The sequence below is a fragment of the Corvus cornix genome, chromosome 28 (assembly GCF_000738735.6).
Source record: "Corvus cornix cornix isolate S_Up_H32 chromosome 28, ASM73873v5, whole genome shotgun sequence".
NCBI lineage: Eukaryota > Metazoa > Chordata > Aves > Passeriformes > Corvidae > Corvus > Corvus cornix.
In genome coordinates this window covers 3,722,418-3,744,468 of record NC_046356.1, presented here as the reverse complement: position 1 = coordinate 3,744,468, position 22,051 = coordinate 3,722,418, and the positions used below count along the sequence as shown (strand labels likewise).

The 22,051-nt window shown below is 54.2% G+C and overlaps 1 protein-coding gene across 2 annotated transcripts; it reads right to left on the bottom strand.

Annotated features, from left to right (window-relative positions):
- Nucleotides 1-276: 276 nt before the first annotated feature.
- On the bottom strand, nucleotides 277-21,844 carry HOMER3 (homer scaffold protein 3). 2 transcript variants are annotated; one of them, XM_039566307.1, is made up of 10 exons: nucleotides 21,208-21,844; nucleotides 12,744-12,886; nucleotides 10,666-10,822; nucleotides 9,528-9,659; nucleotides 9,032-9,139; nucleotides 6,423-6,544; nucleotides 5,449-5,605; nucleotides 3,708-3,818; nucleotides 2,946-3,026; nucleotides 277-2,273 (listed from the first exon to the last, which is right to left on the bottom strand). In XM_039566307.1, exons 2-10 carry the CDS (start codon nucleotides 12,755-12,757, stop codon nucleotides 2,085-2,087), a joined length of 1,071 nt encoding a protein of 356 aa, XP_039422241.1. In that variant the 5' UTR covers nucleotides 12,758-12,886; nucleotides 21,208-21,844; the 3' UTR covers nucleotides 277-2,084. The 2 variants fall into 2 exon arrangements, with proteins under 2 accessions (XP_039422241.1, XP_010410581.2); XM_010412279.3 differs by lacking the exon at nucleotides 12,744-12,886 and having other exon boundaries at nucleotides 21,208-21,839.
- Between the last annotated feature and the right edge of the window lie 207 nt (nucleotides 21,845-22,051).

The following is a 22,051-nucleotide window of genomic DNA, read 5'->3' as shown; positions in this document are numbered from 1 at the left end:
CCTGTGTGTGTTTTCCTCCTGGGAGTCCTGCTGGGATGTGCAGCAGCTTGATCAGGAGCTCCCTGCCTTGGGAAAGGTGACTCAGCCAGGTGTGGCACCCACCAAGGAGCAAAGCAAGGCTGGAATTTTGCTGCCAGAATTTAAGGATCCAGCTCCACCTCAGCCACGCAAGAGAACCTGGTGGAGAACATGAGGAACTTTCTCCCGGTCTTTTTGCCTCCCAAATCCCACCCTCCTGCTTCCACAGCAGTGACAGAGATGCAAACCAAACACACCTTGCTTGGAGCTGATCTCTATTTCAAAAGAAGGTGCTCCTGGAGGGAGAAAATATCCAACACTGGCATGGGGTGGGAAACAAATCCCGAAAAATTTTTTGCCACCCACTTCCTTCCTTGTCTTCTTCAATACCTTGGAACAAAATGTTACTACAGCAGCTCCAGCCCCAGACAGTTGTGAGAACACTTCATGCAACAGAAATGAAAATAAAGTAAAAACTAACCAAGGGAAAAAGAAAAACCCAGACCCAGAGGAGAAGAGCTCTTCCCTGGCTCCGCAGGTCTGGGAATTCCTGTGTCTCCCTGGGAAAGGGAAGGGCTTTGCCTGGCCACGATCCAGCACAGAGTCACCAGCAGTTCTCTCCCCACTCCAGCAGATTCCCGAGGTGCCAGACCCGGGTCCTGCCCTGACTTGCAGCGGAGTGGGGGAGCTGCGGGTTCCTCTGCGGCCACCAGGTGAGTGAGAGGAGAGGCAGGGCCTCTCCACAGGGAACATTCCCAGGATTTCTGCTGCCTTTGCCTAATTTTTAGTGGCAAAGAGGACAAAAATACAAGCCCAAAACACATCCAAATCCATCAACACTCCTATAAGGTTACAACTACAGCTACAGACACTCCCACAGGCTCTGGGAATGACAGAGGTGAGGGACACAATTCCAGCTTTCCCCAGGCCTCCCTCAGGCCTTGCTCAGTTCCAAAGGCTGGACAACATCTAGGAGAACTCCCAAACTTCAGGGGTAACTCCCAAACTTCCCACAGGCCCCTCAGGGCACCGGTCCCAGCGTGCTCCCAACACCTCCTGCTCTCCTTGAATCCAGCTGGGACCCATCCCCGTCACAAGGAGCAGGACATGAGCAGGACATGAGCACGACATCCCTGGGGCTGCTTCCCAATATAAGAGGGGGAAAAAAAAAGGAAAAAAGAACCCAAGAGCAACTGTTGACTTGCTCCATTTAATTTCAATTAACTGCAGCCCTCAGAGGCCAGGAGAGATGCCAACCCAGCAGCTTGGTGGCTGTGCCCTGAGGGACGTCCCATTTCCCAAATTCACCGTCCTCAACCAAGCCTCTGCTCTGCCCAGCTCAAAGTTTTCACCAGTCATTAAATCCCACCGTGTTCAACTCAGCCAGGCTTTAAACCCTGCAGTTCTTCTTCTGGAAGAGCAGTGGGAAGGACACGGGGTCAGGGGAGCTCCCATCTCTGCAAGTGGGGACCTCGGGGTGCTCCTGACAGTGACTGGATCCTGCTGGAAAGACACAGGATTGGGGAAGAGGAAAAGGAGGAACTTGTCCTGGGTGTGCTAAACTCCTCCTCCCTCCCCTCGGTGAGGGAAACAGGCAGCTGATTTGCAAAAGGCAAGTGGTTTCCTAAAAAACTACAGAAAAAAACCCCACCAAGGCGGCTCAGCCCCTTCCCCTTAGAAAATGTAAAAACCTGGGAGACACAGTGTGGCAGCAGGGAGGTGGGAAGGCAGCACGGGCACAGCTGCCATCTCTGGGCCATGCCACGGCCATGGCAGGGGCCAGAGACATCTGGCTGGGACTTCAGGTGCTCCCTGGAGAGGATTTGGGGGCTCAGGTGCTCCCTGGAGAGGATTCAGGAGCTCAGGTCCTCTCTGCCCTGCTCTGGGGGCTCGCTGGGCAGTGAGTGGCTGGTCTGGTGTCCACTCTGTCCAGGCAGCTGCTGGTGGGGTGGCAAATCCTGCCCGGACAGGCCACGAGGCTGCCCTGTGACCACAGGAGCTCTCGGTGCCCAGTCCCAGCTGAGGCTGCCCCTGCTCCGAGGGGGCTGCTCCGGCTCTGCTGCCGCTCAGTTGCTCTCCACCAGCTTGGCCAGTCCCTGCCTGAGCTCACTGAGCTCGAAGATCTTCACATCCATGATCTCGGCCACCTTGGTGACCTCGTTGTGCATCTTCTCCCTCTCGGCCAGGGTCTCGGCCAGGGTCTGCTCAGCCAGGTGAAGGCGCTGCTCCAGCTCTGCGTTCCGGGCCTCCAGCTCCTGCCAGGGACAGCCGGCACTGAGGTGGCTGCTCAGAGCCCCTGATCTCCCCCAAGCAGCCCTGCTGCCACCCACAGCCACCCTGTGTCCCCAGGGATGTCCTTCCCTGAGGGATGTCCCTATCCTGAGCCACCGTGGGTGAGCTCTGTCCCCACCCCAGGCCCTGCCCGCGGTGTGAGGGTGTGGAACTGCAGCTCCCCCCACGTGGATCCCCTCCAGGCTGGTGGGATTGGCTGTGTGGAGCTGCTCCTGCCATGGGAGCCCATGTGTGGCTCCAGAGCTCCGAGATAAGCACAGGCTTATCTCCGAGACCCAGAGAGGCACATCCTGCTCCAGCTGTGTCCCTGCCAGCCTGCTCTGCTCCAGCAGGAATTCAGGAGTTCTGAGGGTGGAGGGTGACAGGACACCCCAAGCTCTGCCACAGTCCCATGTCAGGGGCTGCTGGAAGTGCTCAAGGAGAGAAAAGGAAGGCTGGGATTGCTGCTGGCTGCTCTCTGTGCCCTGTGTCACATCCCTGAGGGACACAGGGAGGGTGGCAGAAGGCAGAGACACAGGCAAGGAGCTGCTCCCAGCATCCAGAGGCGTGGCAGCCCTCTGGCATTCCCTCTGTGGCTCCAAGGAGATGTGGGGATGGATCTGGGAGCTGAGCTGTCCCAGGTGTGCCACCTTTACCTGCAGCTTCTGCAGCGTCTCCTCGCGCTCCCCCTCCGCCTCCCACCGGCCGCACTTCTGGCTCTTCAGCATCTGGATCTCCTGGAGCACGGGAGGGAGAGCCTCGTGTCAGAGCCACCCCTCTGCCAGCAGGAACAGCTCCCAGCTCCCAGCCAAGGCCTCTTCCCTGGCTCCAAGGAGCACAGAACCACAGGCAGCTCCACATTTTCACACCTCCCTTTCTGAGCTGCGTCTGCTGTACCTGGGTGAAAGCCCCTGCACAGCTCTGCCCCAGCACTTCTGCTCCAGGCCTGGGGAGGGGGCAGAGATCTCCTCTGAGGATCAGGAACCCCAAAACACCTCCCTCCCTTCTTCAGTCCCTGCTCTGTGGCTCCATCCCTGCACCAGGCCAGCAGCAGGGATGTGTAAATCGCAGAGATCCTCTCCACACCTCCCCTCCTCCACAGCCTCTGTAATTAAAACCCTGCTTTAAATCATTCATTCATTTAAATGCAGCGAAAGGGAGGAGCAATTACCACACCAGAGGCCAACTGCCACCACAGATGGCTGAGAGGGGAAGGGGTAAGAGAGCTCTGCAGAGGGTCTGAGCCTCTCCACTCCAGGCTGGGGACACGGGAAGCATGTCCAGCATGTCCCAGTGCTTCCCTGTTCCTCAGCTTTGCTTCCTGGGGAGGGAATAACGAGGGCCCTGAGCTCAGAGCAGCTCTGATGACTGACAGGCTGCTGGTGATTGACAGGCTGGGGGGGTTATCACAGTCTCACCTCATCTTTAGCCTTGATCAGCAGCTCCAGCTCCTCCAGGGTTTGGCTCAGCTCTTCCTTGTTGTTCTCGCTGGAGGAATCGTGAGTCCCCTGCGACTCCAGCTCTGCCACCTGCAAGGGGAGGCTCCCTCAGAGCTGCAGGAATTTCCTCCCCCCTCATCACCCACTGCCGTTCTCTGCCATGTTTAGGCTTCCCTGGAAACCCACCTGAGTTCACAGCAGCTCTCACCTGGGGCTGGAAGGAAAAAATTCCTTCTGCTCTGCCTGGATCACACCCAGAAACACTTTGTGGCTAAAAACCCAGTTTAGAGACTTTGTCTGTGCTTTCTCCAGGAGTTTTGCACTTCAGCACAGCTGAACTGGCTGACACCAAGAACCTGAGCCTCCAGCCCAAAGATCCAGCTCCATTTACACCTCTGGGAAGAGATTTCCTAGGAAAAGGGAGTTGCTGCAGCTCAGCAGCTGAGCTGGAAGGGCTTGCCCAAGAGTACTCCCCAGCTCTGAAACATTCAGCTCGGTGGCTTGGATTATTCATGAGGAGGATTCATTTTTAAAGCTCATCACAAGGGCTGCAGCAGCTTTCGCTGGGGCCAGGCTCCCACTGGGGCTGCTCTGAGCTCTGCAAACACCTCCAGTGACAAGGACCTCACCCAGACAGGCAGCACATCCTGGTGTTCCCAGGAGCAGGACAGCACTGGATCCATGCCCAGGGTGGCTGTGAGCTGCCAGGATCACAGGGTGGTGGCCAGAATCCACCAAAATGCTCTGATTTAGGGACAATAATTGAGATGTTTCACTGAGTTACAGTTTTCTTCTGTGATTCTGCCATGGCTCCAGTGTTGTCCTCCAGCCGAGGCTCCCCAAATCCTCCTTCCCAGCTCTCAGCTGAGTGTGCACAGAGCAGGGGCAGGGAAAAGTCAGCCCGACCCAGCCAGCCCCAGAACCACCCCCAGCCAGCCACACACCGAGGTCTCTGCTGCTCCTGCTGCAGAGCAGAAGAAAATCTGTTCCAGCCACCAGCACTGGGAACCAGCACCAGGCACTGGCAATCCTGAGGGATGGATGTTTACTGCACACCCTGGCCACACCACAGCCATCGAGTGCAAACAGCTGTTAATTGCTCCAAATCCCTGCTGGCTCCTCAATGAGCCATCTCCAAGTGCAATGGCTCCGTGCCTCCTTCTCCAAGGCTCCAGAGGCCTTTCCCAGCCAAACCCCAGCTGTCCTTAAAAGCCTTTTCCGAGCACTCCAGGGCTCTACCCTCCCAGCAAAGCCACCCGTGTGACTGTCACTCCCCTGCCCAGATCCACACAGTCGGGCTGTGACCTCCCTGCCACTCTGGAGGTCAAAGATCCCGTTATTCCAAGGGAACAAGGGCTTGTTTGTGCTGCGCCACACGGGTTTCATGATGTTGCAGCTCGGATCCGAGCTAATTATAGCAGCCAGAGCAATCTTCATCCTTCCTGTCAGCAGCCACACATCGCCCTGATGCCTGGCTGGGGCAAACAGGCCTTAATCTTGCTGGAAGCTGGGAATTACTTCCAGAAAATCTGAAGGGAAGCTGAAATTCTGTGACTTTGCACTTTGGTTTCCTCCCTTTCCCCACAAGGACTCAGCACACACAACCTCATTTCTTGACATGATTTCCCTGCCAGGCTCATGCAGCACCCTGGATTTGCGGGATTTGATGGCAAAAGGGGGTCAAGGGCAGCATCTGGGCTGGGGTTTGCCCCGAGCTCACCCGCTGGCGCAGCGTTTCCGTCTCCTCCTGATACGCCGTCAGCTGCTTCTTCCACTGGTCCACATTGGCGTTGGCCTCGTGCAGAGCAGCCACCAGCTTGTTGTTGTTGTCCTGGAGGCTGAAGAACTCAGCTTCCCACTGCACCTCGCTCACGGAGCTGGGGGAGAGAGCAGGAGAGGTTCGGGAGAGGTTCAGGAGAGGGGTGGAGGCTTCTCTCCCCATTCTGAGTGCTCTTCTTCCATAGGTTTCTCTCCAGCTTCCCAAATTTAAACACTTCCTCCAGCTCTGAATCTCCCCCTCTGTCCTTTATCTCTGGATAATATTTGGCTTTCAAACTTGAAGCTGCACAAACGACACTGAGGTTAATGGGGTGGGGGAGATCCAGGTACTCTGAAGGGGTTCTGCAACGTGGGATTGTGAATCCATTTCAAAAATCCGTATTAGAGCAGAGTTTGCTTTGAATAAAGCCCAGACTCAGGAGAAAGTAGCAAAGGACACTTTGCTTTTGATTTTAAAATACTCTTAAGTGTTCAGCTGGGAGCTTGACAGGAGCCACAGGGCAGAATCCAGCCCCAAGTCTTTTGAAGAGACAAAGAGAGGAAGCAGCAGGGACTTTGCTGGAATCATCAGGGGAATTAACACAAACACAGCCCTGGGCCAGCTGGAAAAGTGTGAACATCTCCTGGTATCACAAACTACTGATCTGCAGATAACTGGCATCAACCCATCCCTGCTGCAGGCACAGAGCATCCTCCTTCCCACGCTGCCTGAGCAGCACATTTCCAAGCTGGAGCAACTTCCCGCTGGGAAAGGGGGAAATGAATCCAGTGGAGGGTTTGAGAAGCAGACACGGGACATTACTCTGAGATCTAAAGGAGTAGAATTGCTCAGAATTATTTGGGATGACAAAGCCATGCACCAAATGCTGCCAGAGCACAGAGTTTGGGAGTCAGGAGCACTCGTGGCAGCCTCACCCTTCTGAGAGCATCTTCTTCAGCCTCTCCTTCTCCGTTGTTATCTCCACATCAGCACTCTGGCTCCGGAATAATTTATCCTCTCCCGGCCCATTGGAGCTGATGATGGGGCTGGGAAGTACCTGGGGGATGAAGGAGGGGTGGTCACCACCAGCAGTGAGGCCTGGACTGGCCCTGTGGCCACGAACCCAGCCTGGGTTCACGGGGTCAATTCTCAGCCCCTGCACTCCTGGGACCAACCTGGATCCCTCCCAGCTCAGGGAGAGCTGGGTTTGTCCACGAGACAAGAGGTGACAGGAGGTGACAGGAGGTGACAGGAGGTGACAGGAGGTGACAAACCCCCTCAGCCATGGCACAGGGGTGGCTCTGGGAGCTCTCTCTTGGACAGGGAGGTTGGTGCTTTGCTCTTCCAGCAGCGCCACATCCTCCCTGTCCCTGTCTCCACACTGGGCTGGGGCAGTGATCCCAGTGCAGGGGGGGACAGATCCCAGTGCAGGGCACACCAGATCCCAGTGCAGGGCACACCAGATCCCAGGGCAGTGGCCTCACAGTTCACAGCCATCCCTCCCTCCTGCTGGGATACAGGGAATTCTCTGGCCCTCAGCTCCCCCTGAGAAATGCCATCGGTGTCACAGCCTGTCACCTGAGTCCCGTGGCCAGGCCCAAACTTCAGCTGCTCAAAGTGGCCTTTTCAGGCCTTTGCTGAATTCCTCAGAGGATTTTCTTGCTGGTTCTCAGAGCAGTGGGAAGATTTAAACTCCAAACACAGAGCTGCCAGGCCTCCTGGGTTCGGTTCAGCTGGAATTCAGACACCAGGTGACATTCTCAGGGAGAAAAACTCTGTCATTGCTCAGGGGACTCTGGCACCCATTTTCCAAAGGTGTGGGAGAAGAAACAGCCTCTGCCCCTACAGTTAATCCTTCTCCATGGCTCCTGCTCCTGCACACTTCAGAAACGGAGGCAGGAAGGGGCAGAAGCTCCTCCTGTGGTGTGAACCTGGGAAGAGTTGAAGATGCTCCTCACTGTTGTGTCTCTTCCATTCTCCCCAAGGATACACCCTGAGATTGGGGCTGCTAAATGGGATGGGGATTGGCCCTAAAAGGTACCAGAGGACAAGGAAGAGATGCTATTCTGGGAATTCCCCAGCCCAGAAAATGTGAAGCATGAAGAAAGTAGCGCAGATGCAGAAATGAAGGGAGGCCTGATTTAATTCCAGGAGACAGATCCGCTCTGTGCTCACTTGCAAACAGACACACAATCAATTATTCAGAGATGAAACTCGTGTCTGGAGCTCTGCTAATGCACAGGCCAGGAATCAGCAGCTGGGACAGTGGCAGAAGGGATGGTGGGGAGGGCAGGAATGCGGGACAGGCTGTGCAAGCAGGGGACACCACACGTGTCACTGTCACTGCAGGCAGGGCCCTGCCCGTGTCCAGGCGCTCCCACTCGGAGAGGAGCAGGCTGGGATGGGAACAGGGCTCAGTTTTAGCACTGCTGAGTCAAGGCAGGAGAATGAGCAGAGCCTTGGGCCAGGTCCCTGAGCTGTGCGTGACCTCCCCATGCTCCTCTGCCAGGCGCCACCTCAGCACAGGGGACAGGAGCGTGTCCTGCTGAGGCACCTGAGCAGCTCTGCCTGCTGCAAACAGGAGAACAGGGGGAATCTCTGCTCCCAGCCAGGGCAGCTAGGAGATGGAGGCTGCAGCTGGGAGGTGGAGGCTGAAGCTGGCCAGGAATCTGTCTCCAAAAGACTCCAAAAACTTTGTTTCTCCAAGGGATAATCTACTCCCTTCTTTACCTGCCACCCATTAGGACAGGGCTTGGAGTGAGCCAACATTCAGGCAGATTTCCCCCATTTTTGCACCCCACGTGACATTTCCAGTCTCTGCAAAGCCACCACCTCCCTCTTCTCCCTGCAGGCCAAGGTACTGTTCACACTCCCTCCTCCTCTGCTGCTGCCTTCCCATCTGTGCCCATCCCAGGGAACGCCGTGTCCTCCAGCCCACTGCTCCCCTCCTGCTGCCAGGAGCTCTGGGGATGGCAGAGCCACCTCTGGAGCAAAACTCCTTGGGAGGGCACCTCCAGCACCAGCATGGAGCTGCTTCTCCACAGGGAAGAGCAGCACAGAGCTCCCCACAGCTCCCATTCCGGTTTAGCTGCGCAGGGAGATTGCCAGTGGAATGATGTGGGAATGAGCTGTGATGGGCTCCAGCTTTCTGGCTGAGAAGAACCTCCTGCAGCCTCAGAAAAGGCAGGAAAAAATGATTGGAAATTACAAAAAACCACCAAACAAACAACAACAAAATTCCAACCACCACCACGACGAGAAACGCCCACACCCCCCGCATGGCTTTGTGAGATATGATACGGGTTTGACAGTTTAACTGGCAAAGAGGGAGCAGTGTGAGCCTTCCCAGGGGCTCCACTCAAGCACTAATTAATTAATTCATCTGTATTATGTGACCTCAGGGCCACTGGTGTTACCAAAACCACTGTCCAGCCTGACTGGCAATAAAGCTCTGGCAGAGAATGGGATGAGAGCAAGAGGAGAGCACCACAGGGACCATTTTCTCCCCTTTTCCTCATCCCTCTTCCCTGTTCCCAAGCATTACCTGGTGGGAGGTGATGTTCAGGGCAGGATTGGTCAGCTCTGTTTTATCCTGGGACTTCTCCCTGGCCAAACGAGCTGCTTCCTTCACTTCCTGGAATTTCTCTGCAAACTGCAGGGGAGGGGAAAAGTCACTGTGGGGCTGTGCTGAAATGTGCAACAAGCAGAGCTGATGCCTGGGTTCCTCCTCTGTCTGCAACTTCATTTAAAATGCTTTTTAATTTCTCTTAAAGAATAAAATTCAGGGAATAACCCCTGAATTTGGCACTCGGGGCTGTGGGTTCAGCTAAACAGCAACGATGGAAACGGGGCCTGCAGACTCAGCTCCGTTTGTGATGCTCAAAGCACTCTGCAAATGCCACTTTAAAGCTGGTTTTAGTATCTTTGCACCTCAAATTACACTTTATCCCGGTGAGAGCAGCATTCCAGCAGGTCCCTAAGGATTTTCTGCAGAGGCTGAGCTCCCCTGAGGGTTTTCAGAGGTCTCCCTGCAGCATTACCTGGGACAGGTGTTGCTCCGAGGCAAAGCCCAGCCCGTACACGGTGTTGGCTCTGCTGTCAGCCCACTGCCCAAATTTCTGGGATGTCTTTGTGAAGGTCATGTTGGGGGTGATGGTGCTGTTGATGATTGCCTGTGGAGAGAGGCAGTGTGAGTCAGGAAACCCCAGGCTGCTGCCCTGGTGTGGGATTGATCGGGGAATCAGGGAGTGCTTTGGGTTGGAAGGGACCTTAAAGATTATCTCAATCCAACCTCCTGCCACGGCTGGGATGTCACTCACTGGACCACCAGAACCCTTGAGAACTCTGGGAATTAGGGGTAGAAATCCCTGGCTTTTAATTTATAAAACAACAGTCCAGGTTTTTGGTGACCAAAAGTCTGACTACGTGACACAAATGAATCTCAATGATCTTTTCTACTGAAAAAGGAAAAAAAAAACCCTCAGTACCACCAGCTTCCTCCACTGCTGGAAAAGATGATGAGAGACAGTTTGTCTCTGGGGCCTCAACAACTTTCTGATGTTCTCCCTTTTTGTGGCAAGAAGGGGAAAAATAAAAGGTTTAACCAGCACTCAGGACAAGCTATTACACAACCCTCTCTGCTGGGTAGGGGAGCAGCAAAATCAGCTGCCTGGAACACTCTCTGCCATCAGAGAGCTTCAGGAACCAGCCAGGGAAATGCCCATCAGGAGCAGTTTAGGGAGAGTAAATCATCTTTTGTGGAGGTGACTTCACCTCTGAGCCTCCCTCAGCCTCTGTTGTTTCACAGTGTCTGCAGCACTGGATTCAGCACAGGATAAAAGCTCTCAGAAAACCCTTCTGTGACAGCAGAGTGGGGAAAGAAGGGACAACATCAGACCCTGAGGCACCTTTTTGATCATCAGTGTCACCCAACACACCTGAGCACGGGGGCAGGGATGTTTTACCTTCCACGCCCTGCAGGAAGACACCGAAATGCCTGTGCTAAGAACTGCCTGATTTGACACCAAAACCACCCACACCAGGGCAGGTTTGGGCTGGGAGAAGCTGCTTTTGTGGGGGAGAAGCTGCTTTTGTGGGGGAACAGCTGCTTTTGTGGGGGAACAGCTGCTTTTGTGGGGCAGAAGCTGCTGTGTGATGCCAGCAGGGCGTGTGCCCTACCTTGGTGCCCCCCACGCTGATGATCCTGTACACGTTGCGGGTGGCATCGTAGAAGTAGGAGACGGTCAGGGCGTGTTTGCTGGCAGGGATCCAGTTCCTTTTGGTGGCAGGGTCGATCTGGAAAACATGGGCCCTGGTGCTGAAGATTGGCTGCTCCCTGCAGGACAGGAAAACAGGGATGTCAGGGCAGGGGGAAGCTGAGGAAAGGGGGAAGTGCAGCGATTTCCTGCCGCTCGTGTTGCACTCCTGCCATTCCCCTTTCCTGTGTTCTTCCCAAGTCCACACCAGCCCCTCACGAGGCTCTGGGCAGGGAGCAGCAGCTCCCCACTGTCCCTGCTGGCGTCACTTCATGCCCCTCTTATCAGGACCCAAGCTCTCCGGCATTCCCGTGAGTTGTTTTTCCAAGAGTTCTGGGTTTCTGCCCCGGAGCCCTCCACATCCCTGGGACTCCTCTAAATCCCAATTTTAGAAGCTGGGGGAGAAGCTGGAATCATCCTTTGCTGATGCCTGAGCAAAGAAAAGCCTGTGGCTGTTTGTGCCTCCTGTCTGTCCCCACCATCCTGTGTGGAGACAGCAGCTCTCGCTTCCCAGGGACCTTGCACTTGGAAAATCCCCTTGGCACAAAAACTGAGGGAGTTTCACCCCAGGCACAGGTTTGTACCTTCCTCTAGAGCTTGTCCTCTCCTACACACTTGAGACAAGTCCTTGTACCCAAGGACAGGCTGAAAATTTCCAGGTAAGAACACAAAAAGACCCCCAAAACCTCATTTTTGGGGCACAGCTGATAGTCCCTCACAGCACAGCCATTGGGGCAGGGTTATGATCAGGGTTTATATTATTTTTAGCCCGATTTGAAGCTTTCTTCCACCATCTCTCATCCCTGAGTGCTCAGCTCATGGCAGCTTCCCCAGGAACAGGATTTTAGGGCTGTTGTATTAATTCTGTTTTGTAGGATATCTGCAGGGTGGAGCTGTAGGGGAATGGAGGGATGGATGGATGGATGGATGGATGGATGGATGGATGGATGGATGGATGGATGGAGAGAGGGATGGATGGAGGGATGGAGGGATGGAGGGATGGAGGGATGGATGGATGGAGAGAGGGATGGATGGATGGAGGGATGGATGGATGGATGGATGGAAGGATGGAGGGAGGGATGGATGGAGGGAGGGATGGATGGAGGGAGGGAGGGATGGAGGGATGGATGGATGGATGGATGGATGGATGGATGGATGGATGGAGGCAGGAATTGAGCACAAAAAGCTCCTTCCCCTCAGCTCTTCCTCCCCTGACTCACGCCTGGGAAGCACATCCTGCAGCCAGGGCTCACATCCCAGGATTAAAGCAAGTCTCCCCATGAATTCAAGGAAACTCTTCACCTCCCAAACGTGCAGCTGCTGAAGGCAAGTCCTGAGCCCAGCACTGCTGGGATTTTGGAGCCAGGAATATCTGAGCTGAGCAGAGATGCTGCATCTCAGGGATCAGGATGTAACTGGAGCGTTCCAGGGGAAGGAAGGAATGTTTTCCATGACACAACAGTCCAGCTGCACCAGGGCTTGGGGGATTCCTCTGACTCTGGTCAGACACACGGCACTGGCCACACTCAGCACCCAAATCCAGTGAAATCTGATGTGCTGGAACACCCCCAACACCCCCCCCGGCAGCTGCAAGGCACAGGCACAATCCTGCTTTGTGGAGCTCCCCAAAATCCAGACTCCTGTGTTTCCTTCCCATTCCAAGCACTCCCAGTTGCCATGAACAGCCTGTCCCATCAATCCAAATGCACCTGGTGCTTTCCAAACCCAGCCCTGAAACTTAGCAGGGAATATTTTATTTCCTTCCCACCTCCCAGTTCCCAGCCTGTTCCCAGGTGCCAGCCCTGACTCAGATCTCTTGTGACAGCACGAGGGTCTCCACATCCTCTCTGCCTGGATTTTTGGAATGAGATTCAAATTTTCCAGGCTCCATTCTCACATGGATTATGACTTATCTTTGACACACAGGAAAAATTGATGTTCCTGCCCCTAAAACCCCCAAATGCTGGGCTCATTTTGGGAAGAACAGAGGCAGGACTTTACCGAGTTGTTGACATTTGTTAGTAAGGGCAGGAGGCTACAGGCCCGTGCAGTTAGTAGGTGTCCCCTCTCCTCAGCTCCTCCTCAGGTGTCTCTCAGCTGCTCTGAGGTTCCTTCCTCGTGCTGCCTCCACAGGGATTCATTCCCTAGCGATGGAAAAGTCCAGCTGTTATTCCCCAACACAACCAGGCACCTTTAGGGGCTCCGTCTGCCCTGAATATTCACAGAGTTTCTCGTCTGCAATGATTTCTCATCACTGAACAAGGTTTTTTCCCCTGTCATGGGAGATAATTGGGTGAGCCGTGCAACTGGAGTGAATCCCTTGGCAGCAGGTGCTGGCTGTTGGGAGAAGGCCACGGAGGAGCCTGGAAGGCTCCAGCATTTCCAGTCCTGCCCACATGATGCTGCTGCCTGATGGAAAACCCTCCTGGGAGATCATTCCTTGGGCACAGCAGCTGTTCCCGGGCTCCTGTCCATCCAGGATCCTATCCCTGTACTCCCGTCCATCCACGGGGCCGTACCCAAAGCCCTAAAAGGGACGAGGTGGTGCCAAGCTGGGTGTCCCCAGCATGCTCTGCCTGGGGACAGCATGGAGATGTTTGTGGTCCTTTTGCAGTGCAGGGAAAAAAGAGACAGTTTCCAAGGGCCTGGAGTATGAGGACACAGGGAACGGCTTCCCACTGTCACAGGGCAGGGTTAGATGGGATACTGGGATGGAATTCCTCCCTGTGAGGGTGGGGAGGCCCTGGCACAGGGTGCCCAGAGCAGCTGTGGCTGTTCCTGGATCCCCAGAAGTGTCCAAGGCCAGGCTGGAGCACCCTGGAAGAGTGGAAGGTGTACCTGCCCATGGCAGGGGGTGGAATTAGATGATTTTTAAGGTTTTTCTAAGCCAAACCATTCTGGGATTCTATGAAAGTCTTTGTTTGTTTGCTTGTTGGGTTTTTAAATCCATCAGATGATACAAATCGCACCCAGCTCGCACAAGAATTTCATTGTGCAGCTCCTGGCTGTGCTGCAAACCTGCTTTCAATACTCACTGGTCTGACAAGGTTAAAGCAAACTCCCCAAAACAAAAGCTCCCAGGAGCCTCCGTGGTGGAGCACAACAAAAAGCAGCCAGGAAGAGCAGGCAGCAACGCAAACCCAGAGGGGAGAAAAGCCAGAAAGGCTGCAAATCGCAGGGCACACCTCTGAGAACTCACAGCTGGGGCATTACATGGAAAATGCCTCCAGAATCCCTGAACAGTTTGGCTTGGAAGGACCTTAAAGCTCACCCAGTTCCACTCCTAGGACACCTCCCACTGTTCCAGGTTGCTCCAGCCTGGTCTTGGGCACTTCCAGGGATCCAGGGGCAGCCACAGCTTCTCTGAGAATTCCATCCCAGCCCCTCCCCACCCTCACAGGGAAGAACTTTTCCATAATCTCCAATCTAAACCAACTCCATCCGTTCAGCAGTTTGACCAAGCAGAGTGCAGGCAGGTGAGGACAGAGACAGGGCTGGATATGCTGAGGGACATGCAGGAGGTGACAGCCAGACCTGAGCTGCAGCAGGAGCTCTGCTTGAGGAGCACCCAGGCCAAGCTGCTGCCGTCCTGCTTCCCAAAACACTACAAAGCTTTTAAAGACAGCCCTGGGATTCAGTGTCGTGTTCTATCTCCCGTTACAGCCCTCCTGTCCCCTGTGCTTTAAGTGCACACTGAATTCAGTCCCTGAAATGCTGACACTTCTTTTCCTGCTCCCAGCCGGGAGTCCCCACACCAGTGCAGGCCCAGCAGCGAAAAGGGCACGTGTAAATAAAACCACTTACATCCCCCCAGGGCTGGCCTTCGCAGATAATTAAGGAGAACCAAAGCAAATGACTGAAAGGACAAAGATCTGGCTGAGACACAGACGTGTTCAGCGAGTGCCTGATGGCAACTGGAAGGGATCCAGGTCTCATCCCTGCCAGCGTTTGCTCCCAGCACAGGGGGGAAGGGCAAAATTCAATATCCCACGGCCCCTGAGAGCTTAAGAATGACTTGTCCCGGTGGATATCCACTGAGACTCCGGCAGCAGCAACTCTAAGGAAAAGAAGGGATGATTTAATTCATTTCCCTGTTCCTAAAGGTGTTCTTCACCTGGCTCCAGGTGCTGCCTGAGCAAAGACCCGGACGCCTCCCCTTTGGCCTCTCCTTACAGGGAAGCTGTGGGAAGGTCGCAGGGAATGTTTGGGGAGGACACAGGGATCCGGGGGATGGATCAAGCATTTCTGATTTGCTCCCTGCCCGGGGAGTCTGACTCAGTGGCCATCAGGAGAGGATGTAAAACTGCTCACTGCTCTCATTTCCTCCTTGGTTCTCAGATGAGCTTCCTCTCCACGGCCTCCCAATTGATTTCTTCAAGAATAGCTGCTTATTTCACCATTGCCACGAGAGCAAATCGTTATTTGTCCTCTTGATTTACGGTCTCAGCAGAGCAGCAATGGACTGAGCAGGGCAAAGGAGAGGGACCTGTCAGGTGGGGACACGGTGACACACGGCCAGGAGCCTGGGGACAGCACCCCCCGCGCCAAGGAGGGACAGATGGCATCAATTCGGGCCCTGCACCAGCACCACGTTTTGCCTAGAGGGGAACAGTGGGCACGAGAGGTGCCAGAGTCTGGAGAGGACTAAATCCAGCCCTGCCTGTGTAATCTGAACACAGATGTCACCCAGGCTGTCCTTGAGTGTCCTGGCCCGAGGTGGGCTCTGCCCTCCCGTTCACAGGAGCCTCTTCCTGAGGGGGATCTGCTCAAAAAACCCAGAGACAACGGCAGGGCCAGGGATGAGCCACCTCCTCCCGGAGAGGACACCCCAAAGAGTGGGAGCAGGGGGTGGAGGAGGTTCTGCCCCAGGTGAGCCCCCAGATCTCTTCAAAAGGGAGGCAGAGAGAAGAAATCGGGGTTTTATTGTTTCCTTTAGATCTTTCTTGCACCACAGTTTCTACCCCGGGTGTGGGGAGGGGTCTCCTGACTGACAGCTGCCTTTAACTCATGCTTTGTCCTTGTCCTCTATTTTCTTGTGCAACCTGGAAGATTTTTCCCACTGAGCTCCACTTCTTTGTTTGCTCTCGGTCATTCTCACCTCTCAGCCCTGTCTGCGGCCTCTGACACGGTCGTTTAGTAACTGCATTACTCACACAGCCGGCTCAGCTGCCCCCAGCCTCTGCTGCACAACCAGGGAGCACAAACCTGAGCTTTACTGTGGAGGGAGAAGCTTTTGGAGCCATCGCTCCTCAGATTTGTGTCAGTGTTTCTGCCCTGTTTTCAGCCGTGTGACAACAGAGCGGGATTCAGACCTAGACACGAGTTTTCAGAGAGATTCGGTGGGGGAGTCCAAGCCCAAAGCACTCCAAGAGACAAAAATAGCGAACAGATTCGGGATAAAGTGTTTTAGTACCTTTAAGGAACGTCCTGGGGAGGCTGAGCTCATTGACTGCACCTGCCTTGGTGCTCCTGGCTGGGGTTCAGCCAAGGGCATCTCTAGAAGTCCACGTGCTGCTCCCCCCGGCTTGCACCTCCTCTCACTCCCTCACTGCAGCTTCTCTTTGCAGGGACATTCATTTCCCTGTCAGGGAAAGGCGCCTCCGCGCACCTGGATGCAGAGGAAAATCACTCCAAACACTGCTCCGTGGCCCGAAAACCAGAGACTGCCTTGCAAGAAATCACAAAGCAGCAGCTCAGCAGAGCCGTCTGTTCCCGGCGATCAGGGCAGCGCAAACTCGGCCACAGGGCAGGGAGGGGGTTTGGTACCCTCTGGGGCACCGTGCAGCCACAAAGAGCAAACCCCAAAAAAGAGGGGCTTGTTATAAATGTACTGTGGTATTGGCTTTTCGCATGTTCCAGAATTGTTATGGATGGACTGTGATGTTGGTTTTTTTATGTTCCTTAATGTTAGAAAAGCTTTGCCGGGGGTTCTGTAATGTAACGCTGTAGAATGGCTGTAGTTTGGGTGGTCAGTTTGGGAAGGATCGGGGGGGTCTTCACATTCCTGGAAAACCTTACTTTTAAAGCCGATCTTTTGGATGTAGAGTTGTGCCTTTGGCTCTCTGCCGAAGCCCCCGGCAGTAACGCCCTTTTGCTGTTGTCTCCTAATTGTCCCTTTTCTAAAACTTTCCTTAAAACTTTACAAAGAGTGAAGCTCGTTTTTTCCCAGCTCCGCGGGCGGGGAGGCATCACCGCTGATCCCTCCGCGGCCAGAACCGCATCACAAATAGTTCCTCCTGGCGGATCACTCGGCGGATCACTCCGCGGCCGGTCGCATCACCGGTGATCCCTCCGCGGCCAGGAGCGCATCACAAATAGTCCCTCCTTGCGGATCACTCCGCGGGCTAGGCTGCATCACCGCTGAGCCTTCCGCGGCCAGAACCGCATCACAAGTAGTCCCTCCGGCGGATCCCTCCGCGGCCAGGAGCGCATTGCCGCTGGTCGCTCCGGCGGATCCCTCTGTTACAAATGTACTGGGGTGTTGGCTTTTCGCGTGTTCCAGAATTGTTATGAATGGATTGTGATGTTGGTTTTTTAATGTTTCTTAATGTTAGAAAAGCTTTGCCTGGGTTCTGTAATGTAACGCTGTAGAATGGCTGTAGTTCGGGTGGTCAGTTTGGGAAGGATCGGGGGGGGGGTCTTCACATTCCTTGAAAATCTTATCAGAAGAAAAAAAAAAACCCGAAACCAGACGGAATGAGCCAAGGAAAAAGATAAGACTGATAAGATGATACTCAGCAACTCCAAAGAATTAATGAATTATGCATGATGGTGATGAATAGGAAATAAGCGATGGACTTTTAAAGCCGATCTTTTGGATGTAAAGGTGTGCCTTTGGCTCTCTGCCTAAGCACCCGGCCCTAACACCCTTTTTGGTGTTGTCTCCTAATTGTCCCTTTTATTAAACTTTCCTTAAAACTTTACAAAGAGTGAAGCTCGTTTTTCACAGGCTGTTCTGATAAAGGCCCATTGCCAGCCACAAGAGAAAAGGAGGAGCTGCACAACTCCCTGATAGCCGGAGGCAGCCAGGGGCGATCAGGACAAGGGGGAATGGCCTCAAGCTGTGCCAGGGGAGGGTCAGCTTGGACACCAGGGTGCTCAGGCCTTGGAAGGGGCCCCATCCCTGGAGGTGTCCAAGGAATTCCTGGACGTGGCCCTCACTGCTCTGGGCTGGCGACAAGGTGGGCATCGTGCACAGCTTGGACTCGTGATCCTGGAGCTCTTCTCCAACCTCAACCATCCCGTGATCCTGTGATCTCCCAGCTGCTGTGGTGGAGCTTCACTGCAACTCCCCCGAAGTCCTTTCCCTCTCCAGGTTTGGTTTGCCGGCTGGGTGTCCCCAGGGCAGTTTGTGCAGGCACAGGGGACGTGAGAGCATGTGAGCAGGACAGAAATGTGCCTCAGCCCTGGCAGCCGGCCCACGGCCACGCTGAGTCAGCTGAGAGCCCTGGCTGGGGCCCGACCAGGCTCTCCCTCCTCTCCCCAGCCCAGCCCTGAGTGAGAAACCCCCCGGCAGCACCAGCCAGGGTCGTTTTGAGGAGGGTTTGGTCAGGGTGGGTTTCAGAGAGAGTCCCTCATTCCAAAAGGCAGAACTGGAGCACAGAGAGGGCCTGAGAACCCTCCTGCTCCTCCTCCTCCAGGGCTGTCTGTCGTGGTTTCCTTTTATCTCCCCTCAGCAGCTTGAGGAGTTGCTGACTGTCTGTCAGCGCTGTTTGGGGAAGTGGGGGCTAATGAGAGTCAATCCTCAGCTCCTTGCCTCTGCCTTTCTCCCTGAATTCTGACCCCTCCAGAGCCTCTGGACTCTGTGGGCGCAGGTCGTGCCTGGACAGTCCCTGTCCCAGTCCTGTGCAGGGCCTGGAGTTGGGCTTTGGTGATCCTTGTGGGTCCCTTTCCATTCAGGATATTCCATGGTTCCACCCCAGGACACTGAAGTGCAAAAGTACTTTGGGAACAAAGTTTGGGAGAGCAGATTCCCAGCCTTTGTCCCAATAACCGGGAAGGTTTTCAATCCTCTTCGCTCTCCTTCTGTGCTGCACGTTGTGACCTCGTGGGAAATGCAGGGATGCTGCCAGTGCCCAGATGGGACTGGAGGAGGCCAGAGCTGTCCCCCACAGCCAGGCAGGGAGGTGCAGTGCTGCAGCTCCAGGAATAGGATCCTGCTGGGGGCTGCTTCCCTCCCGCCTGCCCCGATTCCCAGGAGATTCCCGGGCAGGGCTTAGCACAGGAATGAGGAGCAGCTGCCTCCCAGGCTGTGCAGATAAAGGGAACCCTGCCTGAGCGTGTTGCCTTTGGATCAGGGGACGGCCACGAGCAAGGTCAGGCACACACAGGGGATGAAGGGCATTTAAACACTCAGATTTTGTGTTCGAGTTGAGGGATTGCTTTTTTTTGGGAAATCACCCCCATCTATGGAGCATCTTGGCTGCTCCTGGGTGTTCCACAACACTTTGATTCCTTTTCCTGGGACAACTCCTGCAGCAGCTCCTGCTTGGGGACACAAACAGGACTTGGACTCGATGATCTGCTAGAAGTCTGTGCAGCAATTAAAAGTTAAAAAAAAACCCCAGCAGAGCCAGGCTGCAACTCAGGAATTCCTTACACATCCCAGAAAATATGTCCAGGAATAATGAGAATCAGAAAAGTGGAGATCCAAGAACATTTCTCCATGTGTCTAACGCCGTGCCTCTGCATTTCCACACAGAAGCACATCCAGGCACAGATCCCTGCTCAGCTTCCCTGGGAAAAGTCCCCCAGACCTGCTGCTATTTTTGCCCTGTCCTTGCCAGAGCTCCAGGAGCACAATTCTGTGACAAGGACAGCTCCAAGTGCCTGTGTGGCAGAGGGCAGCATAGCTAAGAGTGGCTGAATTAATTTGGGATAAACTCTTTAGTGCTCAAATTAGAAGCCAGTAAGTTGCACGTCCCCGTATTTATATTTGACAATCCATCAGCACCTCCCTGTATTTATAATTTACAATACCAGCAGAAATGTGAGGACGTGGCCACTGAAGGCTCAGCTGGATGTAACTAAATTCACTTCCCTCAGGATCAGGTGTTATTTCCAACTGTCCCCTTCAAAACCTACATTCCGTGGATACAGATGAATCCACGGAGAATTCATCCTGGAAAACCAGAATATTACAACCAGAACATTACAAAGAAGTCTAACACGGAGGAATGAAAGCAGAATCCCTGCTTTAAAAATAAGTTAACTAAAATCAGCTGCCTGAATGTGCTTTTAATCTTTTGTAGCCAGGCTTATGGAAATGCTGCTGGAAGCTACTCAATATCCCTGTGGGACCACCAAACCCACACTTTAATCTCAGGAATTAAATGGAAATAAGGAATTTTGGGTGGAAATGTCTGGCTTAACTGCTTTTGCTGCTCCACCAGTATAATTACAGACTGACGCTGCATCCCAACACTTTCCATGGAGCTGGAAACCCTCGGAAGAAATCCCATAGTTGCTGGGTGTGCCTGCAGGAGATCCAAGACGGATTCATCCAAAAGTGCTAGTCCCGAGCTTTGGCCTTGTTAAACCTCTCCTGGCAGTTCTGGAAGTTTTACAGTAACTTTGCAGATCACAGGGAAAGTGACAGGAAAATAGAGACACTGTGATTTAACCTGGATCAGCACATCCTCTGCCAGCTTCAAAGGGTTTATGCCAGCCTCCCATTACTGTCACTTTTGATTCCTCACTTCTCCCTTTTCTGCTTCTCAAATCTGTGTTTGACTGATTGTTTTATCTAGGTAGTCCAAAAGGAAAATTTTAAAAAAGGAAAACAAGCCCCCAGGAATGTTATTTATTTCTCTTGCCCTGCCAAACCCCACGTTTGGAGGGAATTATCCGACAGGATTCCTCCAGATCCACGTGGCTTTCAAACAGCCCCAAAAACTCGATTGCACAAGAAACTCACAACGTGTCAGGTCCTAAAAGTTACGTGATTGAGACTTAGAACTGGGACATAAATTAAATACCAGACTAAGCTCCTATTTCCATGCCAAAATCCACTGCCACATCCATGCAGCATTATTTCACTCTTGGAAAATCTGAGGGGGATCATGAACTAAATCATCAGGGAATTTCCAGCAGCTCTTTATCCAGACAGAAATGCAAACAGGATCCATTTTACTGAATGCCAGAGTCACAACAAACCGAACAAAATCCTTAATTTTTAACTTCTGGAAAAGTTTGTGGGCACAACCCCGGCTCCAGTCCTCCCAGTTTGGATTTCATATAACACACAGATCACCAGAGCCTTCCCTTGCCCACTAAAGAAGTTGCAGCAACTCGCAATTGCCCACTTCCATACCCCTAAAATAAAAAGCAAGGCTAAACTTTCAAGCTCGCAACGTGGAAAAACCCCGCCATTTAACCCCTTCATTTCTTTCGCCGTTGCCTTAAAAACAGCTCAGCGGCCATGAATAACAAAAGCAGAGCAAGAATAACAAACCGCCGGTCTCACCCCATCCCCGCCGGGTATCGCTTCTCTCCCGTCCTTCCTCGAGCTGCCTGCGATCCTCCCCACGGCTTGATTTCTTTCTCCCCTTCCTCTTTCTTTCTGTCTTTCTCCGGATGCGGATGCTCTTTAAATTTCCTCCGGAATTTCACTTTGAAGCGTTGCTGCTCCGCGGGGCGAGCGGGGCAGGGCGGCACCGGGACCGGGACCCCCGCGCAGCCCGGGGCGCTCCGGCTCTGCCCCGGCGCTTCTCCGGCTGCGGCTCCCAGGCTCCCTCCTTCCCTTCAGCATGGGAGGGAGCGGCAGGATGAAGGTGGTGCCTCTCCAAGCCTTTTTTTTTTCCCCAGACAAAGCGTCTCCCCGCGAGTTGCGCGTCCCCGCAGCCCCGGAGCGCCGCCGGCAGCCCGAGCTCTTTGTTCTGCGGCTCTGCCGGTCCCTACCCGCTCCCTCCCTGCTCCAGCCGCCCCATCCCGCTCACATTTCGCCGCTTCTTCTCCCGACTTTATTCCCGGCGCCGGGGCCGGCTCGGCGGCACCACCTGCCGGGCACAGCGGGGCTCGCTGGCACCGCCGTGGCACCGGGGTGGTACCGGGGTGGCACCGGGGCACCGATGGGCGCTGGCTGTCACCAACGCAGGGAATGGCTTCCCACTGCTGGATGGGATATTGGGAAGGAATTCCTCGCTGGGAGCGTGGGGAGACGCCGGCATGGAATTCCCAGAGCAGCTGTGGCTGCCCCTGGATCCCTGGGAGTGTCCAAAGCCACTTGGGACACTGGGGGAAGGTGTCCCTGCCCATGGGATGGGCTTTGAGGTCCTTCCCAACCAAAACCATTCCACGATTCCATGAAA